The 10,723-nt window shown below is 51.3% G+C and overlaps 1 protein-coding gene across 1 annotated transcript in view; it reads left to right on the top strand.

Annotated features, from left to right (window-relative positions):
• The first annotated feature begins 1,146 nt into the window (after positions 1-1,146).
• KLHDC2 (kelch domain containing 2) overlaps positions 1,147-10,723 on the top strand; it is a 27,225-nt gene continuing 17,648 nt past the window's right edge. The window contains exons 1-2 of the mRNA XM_040334586.1: positions 1,147-1,402; positions 5,346-5,425. Of these exons, the coding sequence (XP_040190520.1) occupies positions 1,238-1,402; positions 5,346-5,425 (245 nt within the window). The 5' untranslated portion in view covers positions 1,147-1,237. The remainder of the gene's footprint in view (positions 1,403-5,345; positions 5,426-10,723) is intronic.

The following is a 10,723-nucleotide window of genomic DNA, read 5'->3' on the forward strand; positions in this document are numbered from 1 at the left end:
CTGGCTCAATCCCTCCATCTGCCTCCATCCCTCCTCCTGTCCACCTGGCTCCATCCCCTCTCCTTTCCATCTGGCTCCATCCACCCCCCTCTCCTGTTCACCTGTCTGCACCCCCCTCTCCTGTTCACCTGGCTGCACCCCCTCTCCTGTTCACCTGGCTCCACCCCTATCTCCTGTCCACCTGGCTCCATCCTCCCTTCACCTGGCTGCACCTCCCACTCCTGTCCACCTGGCTCCATCCTCCTCCCCCCACCTGGCTGCACCCTCCCACTCCTGTCCACCTGGCTCCATCCTCCTCCCCCCACCTGGCTGCACCCTCCCATTCCTGTCCACCTGGCAACACCCTCCTCCCCCCACCTGGCTGCACCCTCCCACTCCTGTCCACCTGGCTCCATCCTCCCCCCACCTGGCTGCACCCCCTCTCCTGTTCACCTGGCTCCACCCCTATCTCCTGTCCACCTGGCTCCATCCTCCCTTCACCTGGCTGCACCTCCCACTCCTGTCCACCTGGCTCCATCCTCCTCCCCCCACCTGGCTGCACCCTCCCACTCCTGTCCACCTGGCTCCATCCTCCTCCCCCCACCTGGCTGCACCCTCCCATTCCTGTCCACCTGGCTCCATCCTCCCCCCACCTGGCTGCACCCCCTCTCCTGTCCACCTGGACCAGTTTTGGTGCCAAAATTATTGAATTCACTTAGCTTTTTTTTTCTGGGGGGGGGGGCAGCAAGTAGCTGGTCTTGCCTAGGGTGCAAACTAGTCTAGCACCAGCCCTGCTGCTGTACCATGTACTTGTATTAGAAAGATCCTGTTCTCTTTGTATTGCTTCTGTGTCCTGACCACCCCCCAGCTATTCATCGGGAAGCTCAGTATACGTTGTTTCTTTCCCCCCAGCTCTTATGCAGCTGAGAACAGAGGGAATGTGAGATTATAAATACATTTTTATATCTATGTGTATACTTGAAGCCCCCCCCCCCCAAAAAAAAAAGTTAAATGTGTTGTTTTACAGGGTGCTCGTTCACAATCGCTCCCCATCATGACCAGCACTGCTCTAATGTCAGAGATGTAATAACCAGCAATGGTGCTGCGCAGTGCCAGCGCTGGCCGCTAGGTGGCGCTGTGTTGCCCTTCAATTGCCCTCATCCATCATGGCGGCTCCGTGATCTCGTAATACGGACGGCCGTGACGTACAGCGCAGGGACTTCTACCGGTGCGGTGACGAACCTGGAGGAGTTGAGGGATGGCGGATGAGAACGAGGATGCCCTCGCGGATGTGGAGGAGGACGAGGAAGATGGCGTAGAGGAGGAGGCGGAGAGCCCGGCGGATGACAGCGTCCCGGCCGAGCGCAGCGGTCACGTGGCCGTCAGTGACGGGACCCGGATGTTTGTGTGGGGAGGATACAAGGTGACAGGCGGGAGCTGTATATCGGTATAGAGCCCAGTATACAGCCGGGGGAGGAGCTTCTCTGCTCTCCATAGATGAATGAATGGAGATAATACGAGGATTGGCCATAGAGGGAGACCTGTGTGTCTCTGCAATCATTCGGCACCCTACAGGGACTGCAGGCTTTGTTTACATGACCTGAGGTCCGACCCCTCCTCTTCTCCTGGCCATTCACAGGACAGCCGCAGGGTTGGGGGGGCGCCACCAATCCTCAGACACAGAGGGGGGGCGCCACCAATCCTCAGACACAGAGGGGGGGCGCCACCAATCCTCAGACACAGAGGGGGGGCGCCACCAATCCTCAGACACAGAGGGGGTGCGCCACCAATCCTCAGACACAGAGGGGGTGCGCCACCAATCCTCAGACACAGAGGGGGTGCGCCACCAATCCTCAGACACAGAGGGGGGGCACCATCAATCCTCAGACACAGAGGGGGGGCGCCACCAATCCTCAGACACAGAGGGGGGGCACCATCAATCCTCAGACACAGAGGGGGGGCGCCATCAATCCTCAGACACAGAGGGGGGGCGCCACCAATCCTCAGACACAGAGGGGGGGCGCCACCAATCCTCAGACACAGAGGGGGGGCGCCACCAATCCTCAGACACAGAGGGGGGGCGCCACCAATCCTCAGACACAGAGGGGGGGCACCACCAATCCTCAGACACAGAGGGGGGGCACCAATCCTCAGACACAGAGGGGGGTGCGCCACCAATCCTCAGACACAGAGGGGGGGCGCCACCAATCCTCAGACACAGAGGGGGGGGGGTGCATCATCAATCCTCAGACACAGAGGGGGGGCGCCACCAATCCTCAGACACAGAGGGGGGGGGGGGGCGCCACCAATCCTCAGACACAGAGGGGGGGGCGCCACCAATCCTCAGACACAGAGGGGGTGCGCCACCAATCCTCAGACACAGAGGGGGGGCACCATCAATCCTCAGACACAGAGGGGGGGCACCATCAATCCTCAGGCACAGAGGGGGGTGCACCACCAATCCTCAGACACAGAGGGGGGGTGGCACCAATCCCCAGACACAGAGGGGGGGTGGCACCAATTCTCAGACACAGAGGGGGTGCGCCACCAATCCTCAGACACAGAGGGGGTGCGCCACCAATCCTCAGACACAGAGGGGGGGTGCGCCACCAATCCTCAGAGCTAGAGGGAGGGGCACCACCAATCCTCAGACACAGAGGGGGGGCGCCACCAATCCTCAGACACAGAGGGGGGTGCGCCACCAATCCTCAGACACAGAGAGGGGGGCACCACCAATCCTCAGACACAGAGGGGGCGCCACCAATCCTCAGACACAGAGGGGGGGCACCACCAATCCTCAGACACAGAGAGGGGGGCGCCACCAATCCTCAGACACAGAGGGGGGGCGCCACCAATCCTCAGACACAGAGGGGGGGGGGGCGCCACCAACAGACACAGAGGGGGGGGGGCGCCACCAATCCTCAGACACAGAGGGGGGGGCGCCACCAATCCTCAGACACAGAGGGGGGGTGCGCCACCAATCCTCAGACACAGAGGGAGGGGGGGCGCCACCAATCCTCAGACACAGAGGGGGGGGGCGCCACCAATCCTCAGACACAGAGGGGGGGGGCGCCACCAATCCTCAGACACAGAGGGGGGGGGGGCGCCACCAATCCTCAGACACAGAGGGGGGGGCGCCACCAATCCTCAGACACAGAGGGGGGGGGCGCCACCAATCCTCAGACACAGAGGGAGGGGGGGCGCCACCAATCCTCAGACACAGAGGGAGGGGGGGCGCCACCAATCCTCAGACAGAAAGGGGGGGGTGCGCCACCAATCCTCGGACACAGAGGGAGGGGGGGCGCCACCAATCCTCAGACACAGAGGGGGGCGCCACCAATCCTCAGACACAGAGGGGGGGGGTTTTACTAAAACTGTAGCACACAGAATCTGGTGCAGCCGTGCATAGCAACCAATCAGCTCCCAGGTTCTGAAAGAACTGAAGTTAGAAGTTGATTGGTTACTTTGCACAGCGGCACCAGGTTCTGTGTGCTCCAGTGTTAGTAAATGTCTCCCCTCCATAGACGGCTGTCACTAGTGATGATTTCAGGTGTGTTTGGACTAGGACCTGTCACCTTTATGGGCCAATCGCCTGTGGCGAGGGCATTAATATTCCCATTACATATAGAGACACCACTGGATCAGATGTGTAGTAGAGGAAATGTATGTGTGTGGCAGGGGGGGCTAAAGGGTTAAAAAATGATCCCATTGTCCATGAAACTGAATGGATCTGCAGCTGATTCATTCATTCCTCATTCAGAATCGCCGAGCACCAAACCGCCGTTAGACATCGCGCCACACACACACACGGTGTACAGATTCAATCGGCCTGGTACCATGTGATCACTGTGATTGGTCATCACATCAATCATGTGCCATTGTTTACATGGTTGATCCCTTCCCTTCTTACAGCAGAGGAAGGAGAGAGAGAGATTATAGGATGTGATTCTCTCTCTCTCTCTCTCTCTCTCTCTCTCTCCTTTTCCTCACTCGCGTCTGTCAGACGTGAGTAGAGGAGAGCCGATCGGCTGCTCCGCTGATATGGGGGGGGGGGGGTTTGTGCTGATCGATTATCAGCACAGCCCCCCCGAGGATACCCACTGGACCACTAGGGATGTAAAACAAAGGTATGCCATCTGAGGATGCCACTAGACCACCAGGGATGTAAAACAAAGGTATGCCACCCTAGACCACCAGGGATGACACAAATAATTGATGCCAATCAGTGCCCGCAATGGATGCCAATCAGTGCCCACAATGGGCATCACTGATTGGCAGGCATTGTTTGGCACTGATTGGCATCCATTAGTACAACACATACATGCCGCCCATCCATGCCGCCTATCCGTGCCCATCTGTGCCGCCTATCCGTGCCGCCCATCAGTGCCGCATATTAGTGCCCATCATCAGTGCCGACTTATCAGTGCTCGTTAGTGCAGTACCATCAGTGCCCATCAGTGAAGGAGAAAACTTACTTATTTACAATGTTTTATAACGGAAACAAAAAAAATAACTTTTTTCTAAATTTTCGGTCATTTTTTTATTTTTTTGCAGAAAATAAATATCCCAGAGGTGATCAAATACCACCAAAAGAAAGCTCTATTCGTGGGTACAAAATGATAAAAATTTAGTTTGGGTACAGTGTAGCACGACCGCGCAATTGTCATTCAAAGTGCAACAGCGCTGAAAGCTAAAAATTGGTCTGGGTGGGAAGGTGTATAAGTGCCCGGTATGGAAGTGGTTAAAAAAAAAAGAGAGGGTTTACAACCCCTTAAAAAAAAAAAAAACTCAATTAGGGTTCCTCCGGAGGTTGCTCGGGGTTCCTCTGGAGGTTGCTCGGGGTTCCTCTGGACGTTGCTCGGGGTTCCTCTGGAGGTTGCTCGGGGTTCCTCCGGAGGTTGCTCGGGGTTCCTCTGGAGGTTGCTCGGGGTTCCTCTGGAGGTTGCTCGGGGTTCCTCTGGAGGTTTCTCGGGGTTCCTCCGGAGGTTGCTCGGGGTTCCTCCGGAGGTTGCTCGGGGTTCCTTGAGCAATGAGCATTTTCTGCCTCTCAGATAAGTTCCCACTCACATCATTGATCTTGTTTTCTTTCTGTAAAGGGGTAATTCTTCCCACTGATCATCACACTAATGTATCCTTGTAGAATTTTTAGTCGGGGTTCCCTGAGGCCACAAAGCATTTTCAAGGGTCCCCCGATGTGGATAAAGACTGTTGTGTGTATTTGGGGGGAGCCCCTCCCATCTTCTGGTTGAGACGTTTAGTTGATCTGACCGATCAGAATCTGACTGTTAGTGAGCGGCTTTATTCCAACTCTTGTAGAATATCGTTCTCCAGGTTTGGTATCCTCATCTCTCCCGCTTGTTTTGCAGAACGCTCCCGTTCGAGGATTCTATGACTTCTATTTGCCAAGAGATGAGATCTGGGTTTACGACATGGAGCACGGGACCTGGTGGGTACAAGTCGGACGTTGTTTATACCGGTCATACACAGCAAGAGTTTCATTGGTCGGCCACCAATATCTGTGTAATAGGTCAAAGAGCGCGCCAAATGAAACCTTCTTAGGAGTCCAAAGTCTTTATTTTACTGGTTACAACAAGCAGGGCAAAGGACAGCCGATGCGTTTCGGGGGCGCTGCACACCATCCTCTTCTTCAGGGCTGGGTGACATGGCAAGGACTCGGCAGTACTCCTGGGCAGACTGATGTGTAGATTATATTATAAACAGTCAGTGTTGGTGTTTACTGTAGAAATAGCAGAAGGCCCTGATGGGGGGGGATTGTGTGGCCTTGAAACGCGTTATAGACGTCCTTTGCCCTACTTGTTGTAACCAGTTGAACAATAAAGACTGGACTCCTGAGGACATTTTTATTTGGTTCTCTTTGGCCTATTACACTTGGATGTCTCAAATCGGATGAATGGGGGGGGGGGCTCGTCTTTATGGTGACCAGCTGAGCTCAAGTAACGACTTTGGGCTAGATTCAGGTAGCAGATAAGGCGGCGTATCTCCAGATACGCCGCTGTAATTTCAAATCTGCGCAGTCGTATCATTACGCCGATTCTCCAAGGCTGATACGTTCAAAAAATAAGCTTCCTCCGCCGATGTAACTTGAATACGGCGGCCTTTAATTGTGTGCAATATTACGCTGGCCGTTAGGGGCGCTCCCGTTGTTTTCGGCGTAGAATATGCAAATGACCTATATACGCCGATTCACAAACGTACGTACGGCCAGCGCAATTTATTTACGATGTTTACATTAGGCTTTTTCGGCGTAAGGATGCTCCTGCTATTAGGAGGCGCAGCCAATGTTAAGTATGGACGTCGTTCCCGCTTCGAAATTAGAATTTTTTATGTCATTTGCGCAAGTCGTTCGAATAGGGCTGGACGTAATTTACGTTCACGTCGAAAGCAATGACGAGTTACGGCGGAATTTCGAGCATGCGCACCAGGATTCTTTCACGAACGCCGCATGCGCCGTTTGTAAAAAACGTAAAATACGTGGGGTCACCATTAATTTGAATAAAACACGCCCCCCTCATCATTTGTATTACGCGTGCTTACGCCGGGCCCATTTACGCTACGCCGCCGTAAGTTAGGAGGCAAGTGCTTTGTGAATACAGCACTTGCCTCTCAAACTTGCGGCATAGCGTAAATATGATACGCTGCGCCGCCGTAAGATCGCGCGCAGTTACCTGAATCTAGCCCTTTGTCTGCGTTTTGATAACCTGTGAAGATCCGTGTCTCAACACCCCTCTAGCACCACATCTTGGACCAATGTCTGTGTAACATGGGAGTTCTTTTATTGCATGTGATGAATTATGGGTAATAACAAATGAGATTGAGGCTCAGTTCACGCTAATGCTGTGTGTGGAATTACGCGATCAGTCCACGTTTCCTGTACTGCACTGACACCCCAAACTCTGTTCGCAAACGCAGTGTGTTTGCCGTCACCCGAATTGCATTGTACAAAAGAGCCATTCAGTCTGGTTGCAGTGCGGTTCCAAAATTTCTGCATGCACGTCTTTGATGTGAGGCTGTGCGATTTATTCACATTCTAAATGAATGGATTCCGATCACACTGCACTTAAATCGCACCGTATGGGAAATTAACAGAAATGCAATGCAGTTCCTGTGCGATTTTTTTTTTTTGGTTAAGTCCCCAGCTCTTCCTTGTGTGAGCTGGCGCCATCTGGTGGTGGCCGTTGGTATTACAAGTTAAGCATTACAAGTTAAACAGCCATTCTAATGTCATTTTTCACTATTTTCACTGCCATCTTCTTCCCTCTAATTAGAACCCCCAAACATTATATATATTTTTTATCCTAACACCCTAGAGAATAAAATGGCGATCATTGCAATACTTTCTGTCACGCCGTATTTGCACAGCGGTCTTACAAGCGCACCTTTTTTGGGAAAAAATTACACTTTTTTTTTTAATTAAAAAATAAGACAACAGTAAAGTTATCCCCATTTTTTTTTTTTATATTGTGAAAGATAATGTTACGCCGAGTAAATTCATACCCAACATGTCACGATTCAAAAATGCGTCCGCTCGTGGAATGCCGACAAACTTTTACCCTTTAAAATCTTCATAGGCGACGTTTAAAAAAATCTACAGGTTGCATGTTTTGAGTTACAGAGAAGGTCTAGGGCTAGAATTATTGCTCTCGCTGTACCAATCGCGGCGATACCTCACATGTGTGGTTTGAACACCGTTTACATATGCGGGCGCTGCTCACGTATGTGTTCTCTTCTGCGCGCGAGCTCGTCGGGACGGGGTGCGTTTTCTGGCTCCTAACTTTTTTAGCTGGCTCCTAGATTCCAAGCAAATTTGTCAAACCCTGGTTTATAGTCTGAACCAGGGCTGAATCCAAATTACAAAGTCATTCTCATGAATCTGCCTTTTAAATCGGACATTCGCTCATTTGATGTACTAGATGACAATGTGATTGTAACGGAATGGCCCGTGATACCCAGAGACTTTTGAAGGATGCGGGGTACTCCTGTGCCAGCTTCACCAATGACTCTTATGTCTAGGGTCATTCTATGTCCAATAGGGGCATAGGATGACTGAGAAATTATATCTCAGATTACATCAGATGGTACAGTAACTAATTCATTCATTGCAGGATATCTTGAAATATTACAGGTGGTTAATTCTGACCCCAACAGGTCAATCGCAGAGTGACTCATTCATGTGGGGACACAGACTGTTGAGGTGCTAATTAAGTCTACCTGGCTGTAGTGATAAAAGCTTGCTGTGTTTGCATTCTATTGTCTATTGTCTCTGCATTGCAACTTTTGTACAATCCATTGTGAAATGTTCTACTTCTTTGTTCATTGTACAACTACATTTCTAAAACTTTAATAAAAAACAATTGAAACAGAAAACTGCTGTGTGTTGCCCCTAGGCTAGCATTCATATTGAAATCTGCACACAGCAGGCAGTTTGGATGTGAAGCTGCATAGAACATTTTTTAACCATTTGCTGACGGCTGTACGACTTTGTACGGCCGCAGCGCGGCTCCCAATCTCTAACAGGCCGTCTTTTTACGGCCGCCCCTTTGCACGTTCCCCGCGCGCAGCGGGGAACTGCTGTGCTGGCCGTGTCCCTTGGACACAGCCAGTCACAGATCGCCGTGAACGGCCAATCGGAGCGGCCGTTTCCTAGGCGATCTGTGCGGCCAATGAGAGATGATCTCATATGTTTACATATGAGATCATCTCTCATTCCTGGCTCTCGCAGACAGCGGTGCTGTCAGGGGAGAAAGGAGACGGATCTGTGTCTCTTGTACATAGGGACACAGATCGGTCACCCCCTCAGTCACCCCCTCCCCCCCACAGTTAGAACACTAATATTAGGGTACACATTTAACCCCTTCCTCACCCCCTAGTGTTAACCCCTTCCCTGCCAGTCACATTTATACAGTAATTAGTGTATATTTATAGCACTGATTGCAGTATAAATGTGAATGGCGCCAAAAATGTGTCCGATGTGTCCGCCATAACGTCGCAATCCCAATAAAAATCGCAGATCGCCGCCATTTCTAGTAAAAAAAATAAAAAATAATAATTCTGTCCCTTATTTTGTAGGCGCTATAACTTTTGCGCAAACCAGTCGCTTATTGCGATTTTTTTTTTTTTTTTACTAAAAATATGTAGAATACGTATCGGCCTAGACTGAGGATAAAAAAAAAAAACTTAAAAAAAAAATTGAGCTATTTATTATAGCAACAAGTAAAATTTTATTTTTTTTTTTCAAAATTGTCGCTCTATTTTTGTTTATAGCGCAAAAAATAAAAACCGCAGAGGTGATCAAATACCACCAAAAGAAAGCTCTATTTGTGGGGAAAAAAGGACGTTAATTTTGTTTGGGAGCCACGTCGCACGACCGCGCAATTGTCAGTTAAAGCGACGCAGTGCCGAATCACAAAAAGTCCTCTGGTCAGGAAGGGGTTTAAGTGCCCAGTAAGGAAGTGGTTAATAAAAGTGAAGCCAGCTTGTATGGTTGCGCTTTGTGCTGGTTGCTCAGTTTGTGGACCAGGAGCTGCAGTTGCGTTGGAAAGTTTGTAGATCACACGCAGAACAGGTTAGACAAGACTTAAAGCAGACCTAGACTTTTCACATTCAGGGCAAACAACAGATCTTCTTTATCCCCCCTCATTCTCAGCAGCATATACTTACCTTTCCTTCACTCCCCTACTGATCTGTTCCATGCCAGGAACTGAAGGAAATGCCCAGTACTTCCATGTATGGAGCGAGAGGTGACTCACTACATGTGACAGCTCTGGGCCAATCAGCGCTGTCCCCTGGGGAGGACATAGCTCTGTATGGTGTTGTAACTTATAGTTACCATTGCACAAAGCAAATAAGTATAAACCAGTTTGTTATTTAAAAAGGAAAAAAAGGGGGCAGAGCGTTGCAGAGACGTAGCTGTCTCCCCAGCACAGGGTGACAAGCTGAGGCACGCCTGGAGCCCGTAAGCCTGTGTTAGTAGAGAAGGTGTATACAGCACACTACACACCGGCACTCCTCTCAGCTGAGTGTAATACACCGCACTCCAACTTCACACAACTCTCCTCTCCAGCCATCCCCGCTCCCCTGAGGTAACGGAACATAGTGTGACAAGTGAGTGCTTACCTTCAGTGTATCCCTGCTCACAGCAGCGCACTATAGTCCGGTGGAGGTGAGACTAGTCGACGGGGAAGAGTGCTGCAGTCGAGGGAAATTCCCCATCCCGTCTTCCCGGCTCCATACATCCGCTCAGCCCTAGCAGCTGCCAGCTCTGTGTGTGACACGAGGAGGGAGGGAGGGGAGCAGTCTGACACGCAGGCGCTGTCCCGTGGTCGGCCACCTCCCTCTGCTCCCAGTCTCTGCATGTGACGTCACTGGTTGCTACACGCCAAGCGGGGCGGCCAAAGCAACCAGTGAATTCCGAATTCATTCAGCTCCACATGACATGGCCCCCTCTGCCCCCCCCGCACGCGGTAAATGTAATTCCGGTAACGCCGCCCAAGTAATGGGAACGGCGTTGCCGAGAGGGGAATAGTAGATTACTAGTTACCCTCAAAAGGGCAGCGTTAGGTAACGGCGTTTAATTAAACGCCATTACTTACAACACTGCCCATCACTGTAGTTTTAGACGAGAATGACGTGTCTCTGCCCCATTGTCGCCATGACAAAAAATGTATAGGAAATCTATCTGTCACTGGAACAAGAGGAAGGGGAAATCTTCCAATAGGGACACTTG

The sequence above is a fragment of the Rana temporaria genome, unplaced genomic scaffold (genome assembly GCF_905171775.1).
Source record: "Rana temporaria unplaced genomic scaffold, aRanTem1.1, whole genome shotgun sequence".
NCBI classification, from domain to species: Eukaryota; Metazoa; Chordata; class Amphibia; order Anura; family Ranidae; genus Rana; species Rana temporaria.